The sequence below is a fragment of the Microcebus murinus genome, chromosome 19, assembly GCF_040939455.1.
Source record: "Microcebus murinus isolate Inina chromosome 19, M.murinus_Inina_mat1.0, whole genome shotgun sequence".
Lineage (NCBI taxonomy): Eukaryota > Metazoa > Chordata > Mammalia > Primates > Cheirogaleidae > Microcebus > Microcebus murinus.
The window spans coordinates 3,119,703-3,142,582 of record NC_134122.1 but is presented as its reverse complement, the minus strand read 5'-3'; the positions used below and the strand labels follow the sequence as shown (position 1 = coordinate 3,142,582).

The following is a 22,880-nucleotide window of genomic DNA, read 5'->3' as shown; positions in this document are numbered from 1 at the left end:
GGCATGACATTTATTACAGTGTATTGTTATTCTATTTTATTACTGTTACTCTTAATTTCATACTGTGCCTAATTTATAAATTACACTTTATCATGGGTGTGTATACATAGGGGAAAACATGGTTTATCCAGGGTTCAGAAGTATCTATAGTTTCAGGTATCTGCGGGTGGTCTCAGAACATGTCCCGTGTGAATCAGTGAGCACTACTGGATAGCCAGTCCTTCTCTCAGAATCCCGTATTTGTTAGCTAGCAGAGGTACAATACCCCAGCAAGTGAAACAGTCAGAAGAATTAAATCCCAGCTCTGAGGCTTCTCAGGCCAGTGGGGAGAGCTCGCGGCCATAATCCCAAGAGGTGGCCACAATTTAAGCCCTGCTGCACTGACTGGGTTTAGGGCAACAGATCTGGTTTTTAAAAGTACCTTGTAGACAATAGCATTTGGAAACATCAGGCTCTGGCTTTTATTTCAGGTTTGTGGATTCTGGGGAAATGTCTGAATCTTTCCCATATCGAACCAAAGCACTCTTTGCTTTTGAGGAAATAGACGGAGTAGATGTGTGCTTTTTTGGAATGCACGTCCAGGAATATGGCTCTGATTGCCCCCCTCCAAACACAAGGTACACCATCTCCTTTCTGGGTGTGCGCGTCTTAGAGGAACCAGTGTATTTTAGTAGTGGGGCTAGGCGTGGTGGCTCACACCTGTTATGCTAGCACTCTGGAGGCTGAGGTGGGAGGATTGCTTGAGTTCAGGAGTTTGAAACCAGTCTGAGCAAGAGTGAGACCCTGTCTCTACTAAAAACAGAAAGAAATTAGCCAAACAACTAAAAATTTTAAGAAATTAGCCGGGCACGGTGGGGCGTGCCTGTAGTCCCAGCTACCTGGGAGGCTGAGGCAGGAGAATTGCTTGAGCCCAGGAGTTTGAGGTTGCTATGAGCTAGCTGATGCCACAGCACTCTAGCCCAGGCAAGAGAGCGAGATTCTGTCCCCAAAAAAAGAGATAGATAGTATTGGGTTAAAATTAAGTCCGTACTAGTTAGTTTTGTTTTCTACTAAGCTAATAGTAAACGCAGGATTTAGGTAACTGTGGCAAGCATGTGTGTGAGCAGACATGGGCCCCAGTCTTGCCATTATCTCTGTCTTACTTGAGGCAGGTAGATCTGGGGAGCCCGCGGAGGGGACAGCTTGATACACCAATACAAGGGAGCCTGTCTGCTGAGAGTCACTTCATGTTTAGTCAAGAATCTGGGTGAGGGGGACCCAAAAGTGATTTTCTCAATTTGCCCTGATCTTCATGGCTCTCCATGTTGCATGGCACCTTGCTTCTTTTATTCAGCAAAAAAACTAAATTCCATTTCATTGGTTGGCAGCGCGATCAGTGATTGGTGTTTTATCACATCCTGTTTGGTAGACAGTGTAAATGGTACCAGAGAAAAACCAACTTCTGGTGGGGGGGGTTGGATGCTTGTGTTTGGGTTCAAGCTTAAGGGGTACCCTGAATTAAAAACAAACCTTCCTCCCTGCCCCACAGGCGTGTGTACATATCTTACCTGGACAGTATTCATTTCTTCCGGCCCCGTTGCCTCCGGACAGCCGTTTACCATGAGATCCTTATTGGATATCTCGAGTATGTGAAGAAATTGGGGTGAGTTTGAATTAAATTATTCAGAATTAATAAAAACTCTTTATTTTTTCTTATATGGTTATTTTGTGAAATGAGGCTTTTTTTCCAAGTTTTATGTGTTTTTATATCCTGACAATTCAAAAGTCTCCAAAGCCCCTTTCCAAGTGCCCCAGGCCCTCAAGTGTCTGCTCCTGTGCACACTGCTCACTCTTCCCTGCCTTTACTGTCCTGTCATTTTTTTCTCATTTGAGTCTTTTTTTTTAACTTTATTAAGGCAAAATTTACATATCATAAATTTCACCTATTTCAGATGTACAATTCAGTGGTTTTAGTAATTATTACTGAGTGGTGCAGCCATCACCGTAAGTCAGTTTCAGAACATTTGCATCCTCCCTACAAGATCCCTTGTGCCTCTTCGCTGTTAATCCCTGTCCCAACTCTGCCCTAGGCAACCACAAACTGACTTTTTGTCTCTATGATTGTGTCTTTCTGGATTCTTCCTATAAATGCAATCCTGTGATGTGTGCTTTCTTGGGTCTGGCTTCTTTTTCTAACACTTTGTTTTTATACTCTAGATCTGTCATTTTCCTTTCCCAAACTTGAAAAGGTTAGAGGTATTTGATCAAGAGTCTTGAACAGAATGAATGAGATTCATGTTGACATTAACCCCTTAGAAATGCTTGGCCAAGTTGCCTATGCCGTGCACATGGACGATTCAGCCCCTCGTTCCAACGTGCCTCGATGAGCGTCATGTTCTGGGCCCTTAATGAGGCTACACGTTTCCTCTGCAGCCTCAGCCCTGCCCTGTTTGCGCACCCTGTGTTTCAGGGCAGCATCCAGGCTTGCTTCCTCACCCCCAGCATGCTGGTTGGGAACCTCTCTGCGTCTCTAGCAAGTTCTGCCATAAGCATTATGGTCATTTCTTTGTTTTTTTCTTTCTTTTTTATTACCTGTGTCTTCACTTCAATCCCTGCTCCTCAGCTATAACTCCTTGAAGTTAGGGCCCATTTCCCTGACACTTTCATCTGACTTGTGTGCACATGTCCTGCAGGTATGTAACAGGGCACATCTGGGCCTGTCCCCCAAGTGAAGGAGACGACTACATCTTCCATTGCCACCCCCCTGATCAAAAAATCCCGAAACCAAAACGGCTGCAGGAATGGTACAAAAAGATGCTGGACAAGGCATTTGCAGAGCGGATCATTCATGACTACAAGGTACCCAGTGCTGAGGGATGGTGGTGGCTCTTGTCACAATTGAGTGAAATATATTGTGTCTTTCTCTTGCATCTACATACTCTATAATAATGTTCACTTATAAGGATTAGAAAGCAGAAATACAAAAGCATAGTCTGTAGAAGCATTTTCAGTAGTCCATCAGGATTTCTACCTGGTCATCTGAGAACCTGTTTAAATTGGCTGGTGTTGGTAACCCAGGCGGCATGTGTATGGTCCCCAGGAGCACCCCATGGACCCCTCATCTCACTGCTGTGCTTTGCTCACTCGCAGGACATTTTCAAACAAGCAACTGAAGACAGGCTCACCAGCGCTAAGGAACTGCCCTATTTTGAAGGTGATTTCTGGCCCAATGTGTTGGAAGAAAGCATTAAAGAACTAGAACAAGAAGAAGAAGAGAGGAAGAAAGAAGAGAGCACAGCAGCAAGCGAAACCACCGAGGTATGGACCTTCCCCCAAGGCCCCCTTCCCACGTGTCCCTCTAGAGCTGCAGGAGGTAGACCTGGGGCGTGCTCAGGGAGGCAGGCTGGGAAGCGTGTGTGCTGCTAGGTTCTTTCAGTGGCGATGGTTTCATTCACACAGGCACGGCGTCACCTTCTGCAGCAGAGGGACATTGGGAGGCAGAAGTGTGGGCTCTGGGGTCTCTGCATGGCTGGTTGAGGGGGCAGCTTAGACCCGGGGAGCAGAGAGGGGAAGGCAGATGCAGATGGGATGTGGCATGGTCAGGAACCAATCTCCTAATTTAAGAAGGTACTTTAGGAGCTGCCAGGCCGGTGTTTTGTGCCTCCCTCACTCAGCCTGCTGTGCAGCACTGTCCCTGCTTCCGTGGGGGCGAATAGCAAGACTCACAGACACGTCACAGTGTGCTTTGAGGGAGCAGTGGAGCCCTGAACAGGAAGGAGCTCCTGGTAAAGAGGATTTGGGAGGATGTTTTGTTGGGTTGGGGGCCCATCGGGGAGGGAGTTCGTGGGCCAAGACCCACCTGCCGCAGGAAGGTGCAGGAGAAGGACCTTCCAGGCAGCGGGAAGAAGCATGCCATGTTTGGGATCTGAAACTTCTTGCATCTGTCCAAGGAAGAGGTGATGGTGGCATAAATTCAGTTCACAGCAGCAGATGTGTGGAAAATGATGAATTTTGAGGGTAGCAACCCCAGAACTTGGGATAGGTCTCTGTGGCCTGTGAGGAAGAGCCATGAGTTGAGACTGTTCCTATGAGTCAGTGTTGCAGGAGCTGCCCTGAGGAAGCTGGGGCTGTGGGTGCAAGACCTGGCGGAGGACGTAGTGCTCCGCATCCTAGAGGGGGAGGGGTGGGAGATGGGGCCTCTGGGTGAGCTGCACTGCCTGTCACACTCACACTTGGCGCACAAGTGATTGTCGAGTGGCTGCCACATGCCAGACACTGCGCCTTAGAGCAGGCATCCTCAAACTATAGCCCACGGGCCACATGTGGGTGTTTTTGCCCATTTGGTTTTTTACTTCAAAATAAGATATGTGCAGTGTGCATATGAATTTGTTCATAGTTTTTTAAAACTATAGCCCGGCCCTCCAATGGTCTGAAGGACAGTGAACTGGCCCCGTTTAAAAAGTTTGAGACCCCTGCCTTAGAGCATGTCGCTTGTAGGACAGCCCTTAGCCTCTAGCAGAACAGAGAAAACATGGACCAGGATGTGACACCAGTTTATGTCCAGGTGGTTCCTGAGAAGAGCTCTAGGACTGTTATTTTTTTACTTCTTCTCGCTGAGGCCTCCCGAGCAGATCCATCTTCTGCTCACTCTTTGGAGTGAGGCTGGTCCTCACCAGTGTCTGGTGACTTAATGCTTGAGCAGTTCTTCCTCCTCCTCAGGCCGATTCGGGAGGGTGTCCGGAAGCCCACACTCACGCCGACCTTTGAAAGGTGGGCAGAATTTCAGTGGCCTGCTTAGAGTACAGCATAAGAGAGAAATAGATGTTGCAGAAACCGGGGGCTTTCTGAACTGTGCCAGACGTCTCAGGGAGGTGGCCTGGGTCAAAACTGTGCATCCGGGGCCTGCACGGGGCAGAGGTAGAATGAATGCAGGGAAGGGAATGTAGGCCACCAGGCGTGGAAGCCTCTGGTGCCAGGTTAGAGTCAGTACCCTGACTGCTGAGCTCTTGGAAACGCAGAGCACAGGGATGCAGCGCAGGTCCTGCTGTGTGAGGAGGGCTCTGCGGAGGATGCAGGCCTGAACTGTGTCCCACCCAGGGAGGGCACACCTGCCGTGGCAGGTCGGTGATGGGGCTGTCGAGAAGATGGAGATAGACAGGGGAGGGCAGGATGCCCAGGTGTTGGCAGATAGGCCTGCTGCTCCGCGTGTGTCCAGTTTGTAGCGGCGGTGGCGAGGACTAGCCTTTCTCAGTGCGAGTTAACTTCAGTTGTGGCCAGCTCTTGAGGTGGAATGCTGCTTTGCCATTAAAAATTATGTTCTCAAGTCAGGGAAACAGGGAAATGCTTGCAGTAGTGTTAAGTGGGAAAACAAACAGGATGTACCTTCATATATATAATCCCAACTTTATGAAGAAAAATTACATACACAAATACAGATGTGCACAGGTAAAATTCTAAGAGGAAAAAGATAAAATGCCATTGTACTCAATAGCCAAAAAAACCCACTTTTTTTTGTTATCTGACAGTATTTTCTTAATTTTATGCAGTGGATATTTTTCTTTTTCTTTCTTTCTTTCGTTCTTTTTTTTTTTTTTTTTTTGAGACAGAGTCTCGCTTTGTTGCCCAGGCTAGAGTGAGTGCCATGGCGTCAGCCTAGCTCACAGCAACCTCAAACTCCTGGGCTCAAGCAATCCTCCTGCCTCAGCCTCCCCAAGTAGCTGGGACTACAGGCATGCGCCACCATGCCCGGCTAATTTTTTCTATATATATTAGTTGGCCAATTAATTTCTTTGTATTTATAATAGAGACGGGGTCTCGCTCTTGCTCAGGCTGATTTCGAACTCCTGACCTCGAGCAATCCGCCCGCCTCAGCCTCCCAGAGAGCTAGGATTACAGGCGTGAGCCACCGCGCCCGGCTCTTTCGTTCTTTTTTTTTTTTTTTTTTTTTTTTTGAGACAGAGTCTCACTTTGTTGCCCAGGCTAGAGTGAGTGCCATGGCATCAGCCTAGCTCACAGCAACCTCAAACTCCTGGGCTCAAGCAATTTTTCTGCCTCAGCCTCCTGAGTAGCTGGGACTACAGGCATGTACCACCATACCCGGCTAATTTTTTCTCTATATATTAGTTGGCCAATTAATTTCTTTGTATTTATAGTAGAGACGGGGGTCTCGCTCTTGCTCGGGCTGGTTTCGAACTCCCGACCTCGAGCAATCCGCCCACCTCAGCCTCTCAGAGAGCTAGGATTACAGGCGTGAGCCACCACGCCCGGCCAGTAGTGGATGTTTTTCTTTTGTAATTTCTTAAAAATAGGGTGACAGAGCGAGACCTTGTCTCTTAAAAAAAGAAATAGATTTAATTTGACCAGGTGTGGTGGCTCATGCCTATAATCTCAATACTTTGGTAGGCCGAGATCAGAGGATCATTTGAGGCCAGAAGTTCAAGACCAGCCTCAGAAACATAGCAAGACCCTATCTCTACAAAAAATTAAAAAAATTAGCTGAGCCTGATGGCACACACCTATAGTCCCAGCTACTTGGGAGGCTAAGGTGGGAGGATGACCTGAGCCCAGGAGTTGGAGGCTGCAGTGAGCTATGATGATGCCACTGCACTCCAATCTGGGTGACACAGTGAGAGAGACACTGTCTCTCAAAAAAAAAATTTAAAAAGAGACTTCATTCTTTAGAAGAGTTGTAAGGCTTACAGAAAAATTGAGCGAAGTTGTCTAGTATGCTCCAGTGCCCAATTTCTCGTGTTACTAATATCTTACATTTGTTGCAATTAATGATCCAATATTGATACATTATTATTAACTAAAGTTCACACTTTGTTCAGATTTCCTCTGTTTCTCCTTGCTCTCCCTTTTGTGTCCCAGAATCCCACTCAGGACCCCACACAACATTCAATCATGTCTCTTCAGGCTCCTTTCTGTGCAGGCACTGGCCCAGGCTCCTGCCCGTGCCATGGGGTGCAGTTAGGTTCCTCCCCTGAACTGACATTCATTTTGTGCACCCAGAATTTGTCTCTCCTCTTGTTAAAAATGAAATTCTCTCAATCCTATGAGTAAAAAAAAAGAAAAAAGAAAGTAGATTAATTTAAAATAAGCCGGGTGCGGTGGCTCACACCTGTAATCCTAGCTCTCTGGGAGGCCGAGGTGGGCAGATTGTTTGAGTCCAGGAGTTCAAAACTAACCTGAGCAAGAGCGAGACCCCGTCTCTACTATAAATAGAAAGAAATTAATTGGCCAACTAATATATAGAGAAAAAATTAGCCGGGCATGGTGGCGCATGCCTGTAGTCCCAGCACTGAGGCAGCAGGATTGCTTGAGCCCAGGAGTTTGAGGTTGCTGTGAGCTAGGCTGACGCCACGGCACTCACTCTAGCCTGGGCAACAGAGTGAGCCTCTGTCTCAAAAATAAAATAATAATAATAAAAAAATGAAGTTCCCTGGGCCAAATCTGGTTTAAGTTTTCTACCTCAAAATCTAAACAAATAACAAGCCCAAGTTCTTTCAGAGGAGGAGCACTTGGACTGAGGAGTGAGACCCTTTTGGAATAAAGTGCAGTGGAAGGCGCGCTGGGTGGGGTAGGCCCAGCGGAAGGACTGTGGGGGGTCGTGCCCTGGGGTGGGCCTTGAGTGGGCCCTGCAGAGCTGCTGGAGTCCCTGCGCCTACCAGTGTGGCTACCCAGCACCTTTGTCTCTGCCAAACACTCACGCTGGCTGCATAGAGCCTTTCTCGAGCAGAAAAGCTACTGACGTGTGAGCTGTGATATAGAACCTCCAATGGCCTCCCCTTTTTCTCATTTGTTAGTTTCTGAACTAGCGTTCCAGATCTGTTCTTCCCTGTAGAGGGAATGTGAAATAGAATTGAAAATGGCACTGGCCTGTCGGAGGACAGCCTTGCTTTTGCAGACAGCGGTGTGCCTGCAGCCCACATGTGGCTGTGTACAGGTGGGCACCTGCCCAGTGGTCACCTGCCTTGGGCTGGGCTTCCTGGAGACCCCATGGCCTAGGAGCTGGGCCTCAAAGCTAGGCATGTAGAGGAAGCTGGCCTTATGACATTGTTGCCTGTTGTTGCAGGGCAGTCAGGGTGACAGCAAGAATGCCAAGAAAAAGAACAACAAGAAAACCAACAAGAATAAAAGCAGCATCAGCCGAGCCAACAAGAAGAAGCCCAGCATGCCCAACGTGTCCAACGACCTGTCGCAGAAGCTCTATGCCACCATGGAGAAGCACAAGGAGGTAGAGGCACAGGCAGCCAAGGGTCTCAGGCTTGTCAGGGCCCAGAGGAGGGGAAGGCGTGTGACTGTGAGACCTGGGCTCCCCGTGCGGGGCTGCGGTGGGAGGGAGGGCCAGCCCTGAGGAGGCAGATCTAGCGTTTGGTGATGTCACATGACATGTCAGCAGTTCTGTTGTATCCAGGGAGCGGGGCCCCTCAGGCAGACCTTGGGCTCAGCCGCCTTCCCGTTCTGCAGGCAGGTAGCCCTGCGCCTGCGCGGAGCTCGCCGTCAGGGTGCCACCACCTCTCTGTGGGGCTACAGCTGCTCCTCTCCTGCAGGTCTTCTTTGTGATCCACCTGCACGCTGGGCCTGTCATCAACACCCTGCCCCCCATCGTTGACCCCGACCCCCTGCTCAGCTGTGACCTTATGGATGGGCGCGACGCCTTCCTCACCCTCGCCAGAGACAAGCACTGGGAATTCTCCTCCTTGCGCCGCTCCAAGTGGTCCACACTGTGTATGTTGGTGGAGCTGCACACCCAGGGCCAGGACCGCTTCGTCTACACCTGCAACGAGTGCAAGCACCATGTGGAGACACGCTGGCACTGCACTGTGTGCGAGGTAGGCCCCGCCCTCCCTCACCCCAACAGCCTGTGCTAGGTCTTTTGACGGCGTCCCTTCCCATGGATGCCGGAGCTGGTGTCCATGCTCAGCGGTGTTCACATGGACTCCCCCAGAACGAGCAGACAGCCAGGAGGCCGGAGGCTCATCCTCCTGTGTTTCATTAACATCCGCTCGGTGTCGGGAGCAGGCGTGGAGAAAGGGCTCAGGGCACTTGGCTTCTTTTGGGAATTCTGACCTGTCTGCCCCCTTCTCATGCCTCCATTTCCAGCCCTGCTGAGGGGTTGGGGTGCGCTCTGCCCTACTGGCAGGTTGGGCACCTTTGCTCAGGGTCAGGAACCCCCTCCTGCTTATCCTGCTGGACCGTGGCCGTGCTCACTGGTTGCCTCTGCAGAAGTCTGGCCCCATTGTGAAGTGGTTTCGGCCTTCCCTCCTGTAGGCTGAGCCAGCTGTGCTGGCCCTCTGCCTTCCTTTGTACAGACAGTTACAGGAACCCCCCTCCCCACTGTCACCTCCTTCCTTTCAGGACAATTCATAGTCACCTGCCAGACTAGAGCAGCTTTAATCTCTGGGGAGAGCAGGGCAAGGGCCTTCTTTCCCCACTTTTAAATGCCTCTTCTGTTTTTCCAACTTCAGCCTCCTGTGTCATCTTACTGATTCTTCATCCTGGGATTTTCATGTCTTTTCTGTGGACATGGTTATCATACCTGGCCTTGGGGCTCCAGACTTCAGATTTAGTGCTTCATTTTCTCAGTTTACAGGAACAAGCAGTTTTTAGAAACTTGGGCTTCTACACTGGGGAAGGACCATTTGGCACTCTGAGCCCGCAGCCTTCTTCCTGGGGAAAGGCACTTTGTGGCTTTTGGCAGCACTTCGGAAGAAATGGCCACAGCATCCCTCATCCTCTGACTGCTGGGCTGCACGGTGTGGACTTAGGGGCGGGATGGGACATGGCAGTGTCCTGATGCAGGTCACAGGACACACAGGCTGGTGTCCACTGTGCGTGAGCCTCAAGCAGATACCAAGTCCATGAGCTGGCAAGTCAGGAGGGTCTCAGAACACAGGTCAGATTGTCTTGGGAGCCTTCTGAGCTGTTCCCAGGAGCGAAGGTCCTGAGTGGGTGACACGTTCGCCATCTGATCCTGTCCCAGGCACAGGCCTGGTGGTGGGGAGGGGCGGCCAGAGTGTCTGGTCATGTGGGCTCATGCTGATGCTGTCTGTCCCTCCTCTGCTTGCAGGACTATGACCTCTGCATCAACTGCTACAACACGAAGAGCCACGCCCACAAGATGGTGAAGTGGGGGCTGGGCCTGGACGATGAGGGCAGCAGCCAGGGTGAGCCGCAGTCCAAGAGCCCCCAGGAGTCGCGGCGGCTGAGCATCCAGCGCTGCATCCAGTCGCTGGTGCACGCGTGCCAGTGCCGCAACGCCAACTGCTCGCTGCCGTCCTGCCAGAAGATGAAGCGGGTAGTGCAGCACACCAAGGGCTGCAAGCGCAAGACCAACGGGGGCTGCCCGGTGTGCAAACAGCTCATCGCCCTGTGCTGCTACCACGCCAAACACTGCCAAGAGAACAAATGCCCCGTGCCCTTCTGCCTCAACATCAAACACAAGCTCCGCCAGCAGCAGATCCAGCACCGCCTGCAGCAAGCCCAGCTCATGCGCCGGCGGATGGCCACCATGAACACCCGCAATGTGCCTCAGCAGAGTTTGCCTTCTCCTACCTCAGCACCGCCCGGCACCCCCACACAGCAGCCCAGTACACCCCAGACGCCACAGCCCCCTGCCCAGCCCCAGCCCTCGCCTGTGAGCATGTCACCAGCCGGCTTCCCCAGCGTGGCCCGGACTCAGCCCCCCACGACGGTGTCCGCAGGGAAGCCCACCAGCCAGGTGCCGGCGCCCCCACCCCCCGCCCAGCCCCCGCCTGCGGCAGTGGAAGCGGCGCGGCAGATCGAGCGTGAGGCCCAGCAGCAGCAGCACCTGTACCGGGTGAACATCAACAACGGCATGCCCCCGGGGCGCACGGGCATGGGGACCCCAGGGAGCCAGATGGCCCCCGTGGGCCTAAATGTGCCCCGACCTAACCAGGTGAGCGGGCCTGTCATGCCCAGCATGCCACCTGGGCAGTGGCAGCAGGCGCCCATCCCCCAGCAGCAGCCAATGCCAGGAATGCCCAGGCCTGTGATGTCCATGCAGGCACAGGCGGCCGTGGCCGGGCCCCGGATGCCCAATGTGCAGCCACCCAGAAGCATCTCACCCAGCGCTCTGCAAGACTTGCTGCGGACCCTGAAGTCGCCCAGCTCCCCTCAGCAGCAGCAGCAGGTGCTGAATATTCTCAAATCAAATCCACAGCTAATGGCAGCTTTCATCAAACAGCGCACAGCCAAGTACGTGGCCAACCAGCCCGGCATGCAGCCCCAGCCCGGCCTCCAGCCCCAGCCCGGCCTCCAGTCCCAGCCCGGCATGCACCAACAGCCTGGCCTGCAGAACCTGAATGCCATGCAAGCCGGCGTACCGCGGCCCGGTGTGCCTCCACAGCAGCAGACGATGGGGGGCCTGAACCCCCAGGGCCAGGCCCTGAACATCATGAACCCAGGACACAACCCCAACATGGCGAGTATGAATCCACAGTACCGAGAAATGCTGAGGAGGCAGCTGCTGCAGCAGCAGCAACAACAGCAGCAACAGCAGCAGCAGCAGCAGCAGCAGCAACAGCAACAGCAACAGCTGCAGCAAGGGAGTGCTGGCATGGCCGGGGGCATGGCAGGGCACAGCCAGTTCCAGCAGCCTCAAGGACCCGGAGGCTACCCGCCGTCCATGCAGCAGCAGCGGATGCAACAACATCTCCCTATCCAGGGCAGCTCCATGGGCCAGATGGCGGCTCAGATGGGACAGCTCGGCCAGATGGGGCAGCCGGGGCTGGGGGCAGACAGCACCCCCAACATCCAGCAGGCCCTGCAGCAGCGGATTCTGCAGCAGCAGCAGATGAAGCAGCAGATCGGGTCCCCGGGCCAGCCCAACCCCAGGAGCCCCCAGCAGCACATGCTCTCAGGACAGCCACAAGCCTCGCACCTCCCTGGCCAGCAGATCGCCACGTCCCTTAGTAACCAGGTGCGGTCTCCAGCCCCTGTCCAGTCTCCGCGGCCCCAGTCCCAGCCTCCACATTCCAGCCCATCACCACGGATACAGCCCCAGCCTTCACCACACCACGTCTCGCCCCAGACTGGTTCCCCCCACCCCGGACTCGCAGTCACCATGGCCAGCTCCATAGATCAGGGACACTTGGGGAACCCCGAACAGAGTGCAATGCTCCCTCAGCTGAACACCCCTAGCAGGAGCGCACTGTCCAATGAACTGTCCCTGGTTGGGGACACCACAGGAGACACGTTAGAGAAGTTTGTGGAGGGCTTGTAGCATTATGAGAGCATCACTTTTTTTCCCTTTCATGTTCTTGGACTTTTTGTACTGAAAATCCAGGCATCTAGGATCTTTTTATTCCTAGATGGAACTGCTACTTCCAAGCCGTGGAAGGGTGGATTGATGTTTAAAGAAACAATACAAAGAATATATTTTTTTGTTAAAAACCAGTTGATTTAAATATCTGGTCTCTCTCTTTTTTTTTTCCGTTTTGTTTTTGTTTGGGGGGAGGGGGGTTTTGTTTGGATTCTTTTTGTCGTCATTGCTGGTGACTCATGCCTTTTTTTAATGGGAAAAAACAGTTCATTATATTCATATTTTTTATTTGTATTTTCAAGACTTTAAACATTTATGTTTAAAAGTGAGAAGAAAAATAATATTCAGAAACTGATTCCTGAAATAATGCAAACTTATAATGTATCCCGGTAACTTTCTGATGTTTCGGGAAGATTTTTTTCTATAGTGAACTCTGTGGGCGTCTCCAAGTATTACCCCTGGACGATAGGAATTGACTCCGGCGTGCACACACACGTACACACACCCACACACATCTATCTATACATACTGGCTTAAGCCAAACTCTTGTCTTGCAGATGTAGAAATTGTTGCTTTGTTTCTCTGATAAAACTGGTTTTAGTCAAAAAATAGGGATGATCACTCTCTTAGACCATGCTGATGTTAATAGAGAAGAGCATTCTTTTCTTTCTTCTACGTGAAACTTGAAATGAGGAAAAGCAATTCTAGTGTAAATCATGCAAGCGCTATAATTACTATAAATAAGAAAATTCGAGAAGATTCAATCACTGTATAGAATGGTAAAGTACCAACTCATTTCTTATATCATATTGTTAAATAAACTGTGTGCAACAGACAAAAAGGGTGGTCCTTCTTGAATTCATGTACATGGTATTAACACTTAGTGTTCGGGGTTTTTTTTGTTATGAAAATGCTGTTTTCAACATTGTATTTGGACTATGCATGTGTTTTTTTCCCCATTGTATATAAAGTACCGCTTAAAATTGATATAAATTACTGAAGTTTTTAACATGTATTCTGTTCTTTAAGATCCCTGTAAGAATGTTTAAGGTTTTTATTTATTTATATATATTTTTGGAGTCTGTTCTTTGTAAGACATGGTTCTGGTTGTTCACTCACAGCGGAGAGACCGGGGCTGTGGTCGTGGTGGCGACACGGGTGGCAACTGGGAAACGTGTCCCGGGCTGAGCAGCCGCCTGAAGGGTTTTCTTCCCAGAGACTGAGACAGGCAGCTTGGCGCTGGCCCCACACGTTGGATGCTCACAGGTGAATGTCACTCACACGGTCAGCGACACAGTTGGTCTGAAACAGCACTTTGCTTCCCGCCCCCTCCCTGTAGCTGCTTCTGTCTGCGAGGGTTTCCTGCGCTGCATTCAGGCAGCTCCCACCCCTGTACCTAAATCCCAGAACTGATGCAAAGGGTGCTCCAGGGGTTCAAGGTGCTTCCTGACTTCCCCCAACATCCTGCTTCCCCACGTGGGACACACCGCGTGGCCTGACCCTGGGGCCCACCCTCCTTGAGAAAACACGGGCAAGTGCCAGCCTGGAGACTGCTGAGGGGCAGGCGCTCTGGAGCACAGGTCTCTCCAGTCCTTGATGTGGGAAAAGGCCCCCACTTAAAGGACACTGGTACTCAGCCACGTGGTCCCACCATCTCCCCTGGGGGTCCAATTCCAGGTCCCCTGGCTGGGGACAAGTCCACAAAAAAATGTAAGACTCACTTCTAAGAGGAGGATGGTCACAGAAGAGCTGAAGTTAATCTCCAGTCTGTGGCCCCCAGGGGACTCTTCATCCCTCGTCTTCCAACCGAAGGGTGGTCTGGACGCAGACATGGAGGGGCTGTGTGGTAAATGTAGAAATCGTGGCCCAAATAGCTTCCCTTTGGGCCCTTATGTTCACAGAGATATTTTTAAAATACTTGAATTCTTGGTTTGGGAATCTAAATTTGAGGAAAGCTAAGAAATTGGAAGAGTGCAATCTAGTTTTAGCACAGTTTTGAATCTTGAGTTTTAAAATGTAACTTGGTTAAACCAGGTAAGAAAAAGACCATTTAGCACCCCTACCAACCCCCATCTCCTTTTTTATCCCAAAAGGGAAGGTCTGTTGTCCTTGTTCAGTTTGCTGGGTTCTTGCACAGTCAACCGTTGTCTTCACAATCGCCTTTTCCACCAGTGGGGAAACCTAGGTCCTGTGTTCAGACGAGGCAGGTCGGAGCCCTAGAGGGGCTGCAGGCCCACGCTCGGAAAGCGGCGCGCTCCTGGATGTGCAGCGTTTGGTTTTGGGCGGTGGGGGGCATCTTTTTCAGGTTATCTTGGGATTCAAAACTTTATGTACCAACCTCATCTTGGGAGTTTGCATCCTGTGCAACTGTCTTGGGCAATCCAGATGTCAAAGGATGTGGCTGAGGGTGTGGTCTGTGGATACTAACCCTAAGCTTGTCCTGGGGAAATTTCTGTAAGAAAGCTGGAAAGCCCCTACGCTGTGTCTCATGCTGTATACTTAAGAGGAGAAGAAAAAAGTCCTATATTTGTGATCACAAAAAGGAAACTTGAAATGTGCTGGTGTTTATAATAAAAGCTGGTAAAACTGCTTGGATTCAAAGATGGTTCAAATTGGCTAATGACTTAGAGTGAGCTCAGCAGCTAGTCATTAGATTGAAGGTGCTCAGTTGTGTTTTGGTCTCATCTGAGATGTGTTTGGTGCTGTCTTTGAAATTCTAACATGTTAAATAGAATGAGATGTCCTGGATACCCTGATATGAAGAGGCTGCTGCTGCTTCTAAGATCTCAGATTGAAGACATGTCACTTTCTATTTTCTTTTTTTATTTCTTTTTTTGTTTTGTTTTGTTTTTGTTTGTTTGTTTTGAGACAGGATCTTGTTCTTGCTCTGTTGCCTAGGCTGGAGTGCAGTGGCATCATCATAGCTCACAGCGGGCTCAGGCAACCCTCCTGCCTCAGCCTCCTGAGCAGCTGGGACTAAAGGTGCACACCATGCCTGGCTAAATTTTTTTTTTTTTTTTTTTTTGTAGAGATGGGGTCTCACTGTTGCCCAGGCTAGCTATTTCTTTTGAATGCTGTAACATGGAACCAAAGATTTCATTTGAACCAAAACAAGCTTTTAGCATTGGATGGCAAAATAAGCTACTGTTAAACACAAAACACCTTTCATTAAGGAGATGATGGCACGTTAGTAGTCATTTGCTACCAGGAAGTACTGCGGCACAGGGCAGCGTGCTGGGAGGCAGACGCCACAGGTGCAACACTAACGAACAGGTGTGCAGGAGCTCAGTGTGAGAATAAAGTCTTCATCTCAGACCACAAAGACACACCTTCCTCGCAGGTTAGTTCCATGTGTGTTACTCCCAAAAATATTTCATAATGAAGTAGAAATCAAGGGTAGGGAAACAGATCAATTGTAACGAAATTTGGGTGAATGTATTGCCAGACTGACAAAGCCTCCAAGGAGCTTTGGTGAGTAGGTAAGAATGGTTTGCAGCTGGTCTCAGCTGCACGTAAGACAGTGCTACGACATGCTCACATCTTTTATGGAGGGTTTACTAGGAATCTTTTGGCTCTGGTATCACCGGTAATTCACTACACTGAAAAATTCAAAGGGAGCAGACAGCTGTGAGACACCTTGATTTAGAAAGTATCGCAGGCACGTTTAAGGGGCTTAGCAGGAGAGTGGAGGAGAGATCAGATCGTGCAAAGCGTGGCTGTGGGCTCAGAGGTTGAGGGGATGGAGGACCCTTGAAGCATCACTCATAGCTTCGGGCAGGGGCCTCGGCCTTAACTTTGAGTTCTCCAAATTCTGCTTTCCTCATGTGGGTAGTCGAGTGCAGAGATGGAAACATCACTGTGATTTGTGAAATGCTGCTTAAATGAGGCCGGGCGTGGTGGCTCACGCCTGTAATCCTAGCACTCTGGGAGGCTGAGGCAGGCAGATTGCTCAAGGTCAGGAGTTCGAAACCAGCCTGAGCAAGAGTAAGACCCCCGTCTCTACTAAAAATAGAAATTAATTGACCAACTAAAAATATACAGGAAAAAATTATCCGGGCATGGTGGCACATGCCTGCCCGGCTACTTGGGAAGCTGAGGCAGAAGGATCACTTGAGCTCACGAGTTTGAGGTTGCCGTGAGCTAGGCTGACATCACAGCACTCTAGCCCGGGCAACAGAGTGAGACTCTGTCTCAAAAAAAAAAAAAAAAAAAAAAAAAGCTGTTTAAATGTATTCACAGAGGAAAGCAGAGGCGATTAACTTAGCGAGTTCCCAGAGCAGCAAGGGGCAGACTAGGAGCTTGGCCCGTTCACCCTTGCGCGGAGGAGCCTTCCTTCCAGCCTCGAGAGCCGTCCTCACCCCACCTCTCATCTGTACTCCACAAATTCACCTGGAGCCCACTTTGGGGATGCCTTGGGGAAGTGGGAGAATTTATAATGTGCTGTAAACCCCTCCAGTACCATGTAGACAGTAAGTGGTAACCAAGTCCATACAAAGGCCTGTTTGGGACCATCCTGCCTGTTTGGTCCCCACTGGTTAGCTTTGTCACTGGAGCAAAGGGAACACTGACAGCCCTAGTGCTGGGCAACCCTAGTGACTGACCACAGCATCCTGCTGTGGGTGACCCTTGTCCATTCCCCACCAGGGCCTGCGAGAGGGCTAAGTGACTGAAGCAGTCATGGGTGTATCCATGGAATTCAGAATAAAGGATGTTCAAGGGAAGTGGTGATGTTTAGGGAATGTTCCCAGCCGGGGTGAGAATCCGGGTCTAGAGGTCCTGGGGTGGGGATGCAGAGTCTGGGATGGGTGGTGGCTTGCTGTGTTCCTGCCAGGGCTGTGCAGGGGTCCCCCTTTCTCCTGGCAGCCAGGCTTTCTGCTGCCAAGACCCCTTCCTCATCGTCTCTGGCCCCACCTGGCATTCGAACCTGATGGGTTGGGCGGCTGGGGCTGGAGCACAGACGCAGCTTCATGGGACGCTGATTCCTGCTGCTCCTGACCCTTGAGAGATGTGTCGGGTCCAAATTCTAATTTTCTGGGTGAGGAAAAGGGGTCCCGTGTGGGAAGAGGGCAGCCAGTGTCCGAAACAGTGTGACTGATGTGAGTGTGCCGGGGCTGAGGCCTCGCTCCCGCCAGAATGGGCGACTCTGAGGACCGCCATGATGCAAGCCTGCCACTGCCTGCAGCGCGCTGTGGTTGGCAGGCTCGCCAGGCCCTGGCCTGTTCACCCGGAAGCTCCGGATGAGCAGCCTCGGGTGGAGACGGGTCCTAGAGGAAGGGTGAGAGGACCCGAGGCCAGGAGAGCCACACCTGGTTCCTCCTGCTGGAAACAAGGAAAATGTCTCTTCATCAGGGGCTGTTGGTTGCCTGGGCTCTGCAGCGTAGGTGATGCACCTGTCCTTTGCCTGGGCACTGCGTGTTCCTCAGAGAGTGTTTCCCCAGCTGTACCTCGCGGGCACCGAGGTCCAGGGCAGGGCTGAACAGGCAGAGTTTCCCCCAGGCGAGGCCCACACCGCCGGCCTTGACCACACTCAGAGTAGCAAGGCCTTGGGGGACCAAGAACCCACATGGGGACTTGGAAGCTGCCTTAGAACGTTCATGATAGATGTGGGTGCAGGGAGAGCGGTTGGCCAGGTAGCTGTCTGGCTTCATTCACTGCATGAATTCTAAGCTGGAACCTCCTGTCCCCTCTGCCCTCCTGACCTCCCAATCCTTCCTCAGTTTCCTGAGTAAGAACATGGCACCCACTGGCACCCTCAGGTCCTCTGCAGCCAGACAGGAGACTGGGCAAAGCCAAGGCTGAGAAGTGCTGGGGTTGGTCAATAGTGTCCCCGTGGGGTAACCCCAAGTTACCTGGAAAGAGCTCCCTGACCATGTAGTTTGTCCCAGGGAATAAAGAGGTGCAGGGAGATGTCCTTCCCCACTGTTTACTTCTGGAAAATGCAGGTTGTGAGGGAAATAAAACAGGAAGTCAAGTCATGCTTGCTTTTACAAAGTAGTGGGGAGGGGTGCCTTGCTCCCCTACGGCCACCTGCCCAACTGATGTGAAATGCATATTTCCGTCCTTCATGTATCATGAGCTGCAGGCCCCATGCCTGGGGGAGTTGGCACCTTCAGGGCCAGACGTCAGGGAAAATACCTGACAGTCTGCATTTCCACCTGCTCAAAGCCCTTTATTGCCACATCCCATTGGACCCGCACGAGAGCCCTGACCATGGGGCCTCTTTACACCCAAGGAGGCTGCGAATATGGCAGGCGCTGCTCAGGACACTGCGCGGTCTGGAATCCAGGCGGTCAGTGCCCAAGCAAAGGGGCAATCCCCAAGGATGTCAGGGCCTTGGAGACATGGAGCCACCAGGAAGCCGTACTGAGCAGAGAATGTGCCCTTGCAAAGCTGCTGGAAAAATGATGGCTCTAGGAATTAGCCATAGGCTCGGCTCTCCCCTACCCCACAAAGAGAACTAGTTGCTTTTGACTCTCCAGCCTCAGACCAAACTAATTCTTACTTGTCTTCACTCATCATAAGCAACAGACTTGAGAGTTGGTGAACATTTTTTATTCTGTGCCTATAGTGACCTCATCTACAAGCAGGGAAACAACTGTGATCTGAACTCTGCCAGCCCAGGAGGTACCTTTCAAAAGATGCCATAAAAGCTGCTTTCCCAAGCCACGTTCCTGGATGGAAGTTTCCAGGAGTAAATGCAGGGGAGAGGTTGCTGCCTCCGGAGAGCCAGAGCTTCTCAAAACAGTGAGATTTCAAGGATGCCTGAGTCAGCCCTGTCTTAGTTTATCCTCCTGGACCAGGAGGCTGGGGGCTGGCAGGGGTGGCTGCATCCTGCTCCCTCCCTGCAAGGAGCACAGGCCACTGTAGGAATTGCCAAGGGCCACCCAGCCATTGGGTGGCCAGCCATTGGGTGGCCATGGTGCCCTCAGAGAGGCCTGGACTGCCACTCTGCAAGTGCTGCCCTGGGCAGGTCTCTGAAGCTGGCAGGAGATTGACATTCATCAAACATCCTGAGAAACAATGTCAAAATCAGCAAAATAAACTCAAAGCTACAGCTGGGGTGGGAAGGAGGACTCAGCAAAATACTAGATTTCTGAATCCCAACCCATGCTGAGTTGATGTCAAAGTCCTGCAAAAGAGCGCTATGGCTCATGCTTGTAATCCTAGCACTCTGGGAGGCTGAGGCAGGAGGATCGTTTGAGCTCAGGAGTTCAAGATCAGCCTGAGCAAGAGTGAGACCCTGTCTCTACTAAAAGTAGAAAATAATTAGCTGCACAACTAAAAGTAGAAACCAAAAATTAGCTGGACATGGTGGCTTGCATCTGTAGTCCCAGCTACTTGAGAAGCTGAGGCAAAAGGATCCTTAAGCCCAGGAGTTTGAGGTTGCTGTGAGCTAAGCTAATGCCGTGGCACTCTAGCCTGGGTGACAGAGTGAGACTCTGTCTCAAAAAAAAAAAAAAAGAAAAGAAAAAATTGTGGTGAAAGACAATTTACCATCTTAAGCATTTTTAAGTGTACAGGTCAGTAGTGTTAAGTACATTCACATTGTTGTGCAACCACCACTTATATTTAGCTCCAGAATTTTTTCAACACCCTAAAGGCAAAGCCTAAGCCCATTAGCAGTCACTCTCCAATCCCCCACCCCCAGCCCCTGGAAATCACTAATCCATTCCCTCTCTATGGATTTGCCTATTTTGGGTATTCCATGTAAATGGAATCACACAATATGTGGCTTTTTGTGTCTGTCTGCCTTCACTTAGTATAATGTTTTCCAGATTCATCCATGCTGTAGCATGTGTCAGTGCCTCATTCCTTTCTATGGGTGAATAATATTCCACTGTATGGATGGATCACATTTTGTTTAGCCACTCATCTGACCATGGAGACTTGAGTTGCTTCCATGTTGACTGTTGTGAACAATGCAATGGGTATTATTCACAGCCCTCAGTTCACCGCAGCAGAAGACAGTGACTTCTGGAGAAGGAATGGGAAGCCTCATACTGGCCACAATAGTGTTCAGGGTACTTGGGAGGGTCTACCCTCTCCCTCCACTTCTCTGTCTGTCCTACCCAAGCAATCACCAGTCATTCTCCACTAATTCAACTCCTGTATGTCTGCCTGTGTTCCTTCTTTCCTCCTTCCAGATTCCTTGTCTACACAGGGGCTGACATCTGCATGTGGCCCCCTCAAGATATGGTTTGGATCCCTAGGTACCTTAAAAAGACACAGTTCTCTGGACCCACAGAGGACCCAGTGCCACAAAGATGTGAGGCTGAGGCTGAAGGTATGTCTCTGAAGGCTACAAGCCAAGAGAGGACAGAAGGCTCTGGTTTGTCTGGAACTTGGTGGGTTTGCCTCCCCACAGAGCCTGGGTCCTGCTTGTCTCAGCAGCAGCCTCCTCATCCCTAATTGAAGCCCAGGTTTCTGTCCCTTTGCCAAATATTTCTTCCCCTTGTTGAAATAAAACCAGATATATTGCCAATGTGTCAGCTCTTATAAAAGAGATTATTTCCTGAATAGGGTGAAAAATGAATGAAATGTGAAGCTGAGACCCCTTGATTCCCCTCACATCGGGATAGGGCTCTGCCTGGGTATGGTGAGGGGAACAGAGGCAAGTGTTGGTTATGCAGGGCCTGAGGGAGGCAGGAGTTTAGAATTGCTCCCAAGTGTGTGTCAGGGGAGACCATTGGAGGACTGGGAGTGAGGGAGTATGATCTGGGTGCTGTGCACAATGGGGGCTGGCAAGAGTGGAAGCAGGGGGCCACTTAGGAGGCTGCCGATGTCGTCCAGGTGAGAGGACTCCTGCTCCTCCATCCAAATCTGCCAACTATTTTTTCCATTCCCTTTCTCAGTTGCTTAAGCCGGGAATTTGGGGGTCATCCTTGACATTTCCACCTGGAAACATTTCTTGACACGCCCTCTCCCAACCCTGTCCAAGCCCCACTGATGGACACTCTCTGGGCTCCTGTGCCTCTTTGCAGCACCTGTCACAAGTTCAGGTAATTCTTGTACAATTATTTGATCGTGGCAGCGACTCTCCAGTGCCTCAGAATCATCTGGGAACCTGTCCAAATGGGGCCGTCTGGGCCCCCTCCGGGACAGAGGAGGTGCCGGGAAATCTGCATGATGAAGGAGCAGCCGGGATTGGAGCAAATGCTAGAGAGTCAACTAGACTCATCTCCAGCAGAGCAAGAGAATCGCTATAAACGAATAAGCCCAGTTTCGCGTTTGTGTTGTGGGTTACTGAGTTCGCGTTTGGTCAAGCCTGGACTTCCCTTTCTCTTTCCTTTTAGCTTTTAGGCTTGCCTTAGTTTGCAAGAGACTGGCAGCGGCTTAGCCAGCGGGCCGGGATTTATAAAGACCGCAGAATGTCCACTGCTTCTTCCCGAGCGCCGCCTTCCACCCCCTCGCGTGGGTACTGACGTCCGCCCCATTCTAGGGATGCACAGAGTCGCTGCTGGCCACCGTGGTCCCAGGTCACGGGGACCACCTCCCCTGGCTCTGCAAGCACTGGCCGTCGCCCTTGACAACGCGACCCAAGGTCACCGAGGTCCCGCCCCCAGGCCCGACCATCCGCGCGCGGGGCCGGTCCTGCCCACGCGCCCGTTCAGGCAACAGCGAGGTAGCCCGGCGCGCTCCGTGACGTCACCGTGCCGCGCCCGCGGAAGGCCCGCCCGCCGGCCCCGCCCCTCCGGCCTGGCCCCGCGGCCCCGCCCCTCCCGCGTGGCTGCGCGCGGCGCTCGGGAAGGACGACATGGCGCGCGAGCTGCGGGCGCTTCTGCTGTGGGGACGCCGCCTGCGGTCTCCGCTGCAGGCGCCGGTGTTGGCGGCCGCCCCGGGAGGTGAGGGCGGCGGGGCCGAACGGGCAGTGGGCGGGGCGGGCCGCGGAGACGGGGTAAGGGCGCGAGGCTGCGGCGGCGGCACCTGCCTCACAGGCGTGCGCCGGGCAGGTGCGTTTCGTTTCGCCCACTCCTCGTCGGCCCCGGCCGGACTCTTCTGGCCGCGTGACTCCGCGGCGCCCTGACGGAGGCCGGCTTCGGGCCACGGTCTGGGAGTTCGCGGGGACGGCGCGGAGGGACTGCGGGCTCGTGCCTCCCGGCGCTTAAGCCCCGCCGAGAGCAGGCGCCTGGAGTCGGTAGGGTGCATGTGCTTTGGGGAACTGGCGTGGGAGCCCCCAGGTTGTGCTTTTATTCCTCCTCGCCCCCTAAGTGATGCATAAACCGTTTATTTGTCCGTTCGTTTATTGGACGCACGCCTGAGCCAGCACGGGTTCAGATTGTGGGGACGCGACAGTGAACAAAACCAGCTATGGTCACCGAGCCCTCAGGGAGCCGGTGGACTCTGGGTGGTTGCCCGCTGCAGCCCCAGGGCCTGGAATGGGTTGTTACTTCAATAAATGTTTGTTGTTTTTTCCTTAAGGAGAAAATCACCTTAACCTGTGCTTTCCCGCTCCCCACTCGGAAATAACATCAGTGAACATCTTGGTGTTCCTTCCGGGCTCAGCACGCTCAGTTACACACATACGAATATAAATATACATTATTACCATTTTTGCGTAAAAAAGGTTAAACCATATACGCATTGTGCTACAGAATTTTATTTTAGCGCTTCCAGC

The 22,880-nt window shown here is 51.6% G+C and overlaps 2 protein-coding genes and 1 long non-coding RNA gene across 6 annotated transcripts in view; 2 read left to right on the top strand and 1 right to left on the bottom strand.

Moving 5' to 3' along the window:
* Positions 1 to 14,866, top strand: part of CREBBP (CREB binding lysine acetyltransferase) — a 136,969-nt gene extending 122,103 nt beyond the window's left edge. For 3 of the 4 annotated variants that reach the window (XM_012743675.2, XM_075995029.1, XM_012743674.3), the window contains 7 exons: positions 471 to 617; positions 1,529 to 1,642; positions 2,673 to 2,838; positions 3,130 to 3,297; positions 8,054 to 8,215; positions 8,532 to 8,813; positions 10,052 to 14,866. In XM_012743675.2, coding sequence (XP_012599129.2) covers positions 471 to 617; positions 1,529 to 1,642; positions 2,673 to 2,838; positions 3,130 to 3,297; positions 8,054 to 8,215; positions 8,532 to 8,813; positions 10,052 to 12,226 — 3,214 coding nt within the window. In that variant the 3' untranslated portion in view covers positions 12,227 to 14,866. The remainder of the gene's footprint in view (positions 1 to 470; positions 618 to 1,528; positions 1,643 to 2,672; positions 2,839 to 3,129; positions 3,298 to 8,053; positions 8,216 to 8,531; positions 8,814 to 10,051) is intronic. The other variant, XM_075995030.1, reaches the window with a different exon arrangement.
* LOC142862414 (uncharacterized) lies at positions 5,898 to 6,574 on the bottom strand. Its single transcript, XR_012913473.1, has 2 exons — positions 6,508 to 6,574; positions 5,898 to 6,036 (listed from the first exon to the last, which is right to left on the bottom strand). It is a non-coding gene; the product is annotated as an uncharacterized LOC142862414 (long non-coding RNA).
* A 7,115-nt stretch (positions 14,867 to 21,981) lies between the features above and the next one.
* TRAP1 (TNF receptor associated protein 1) overlaps positions 21,982 to 22,880 on the top strand; it is a 44,244-nt gene continuing 43,345 nt past the window's right edge. Inside the window, exon 1 of the mRNA XM_012743767.2 lies at positions 21,982 to 22,107. Within this exon, the coding sequence (XP_012599221.2) occupies positions 22,020 to 22,107 (88 nt within the window). The 5' untranslated portion in view covers positions 21,982 to 22,019. The remainder of the gene's footprint in view (positions 22,108 to 22,880) is intronic.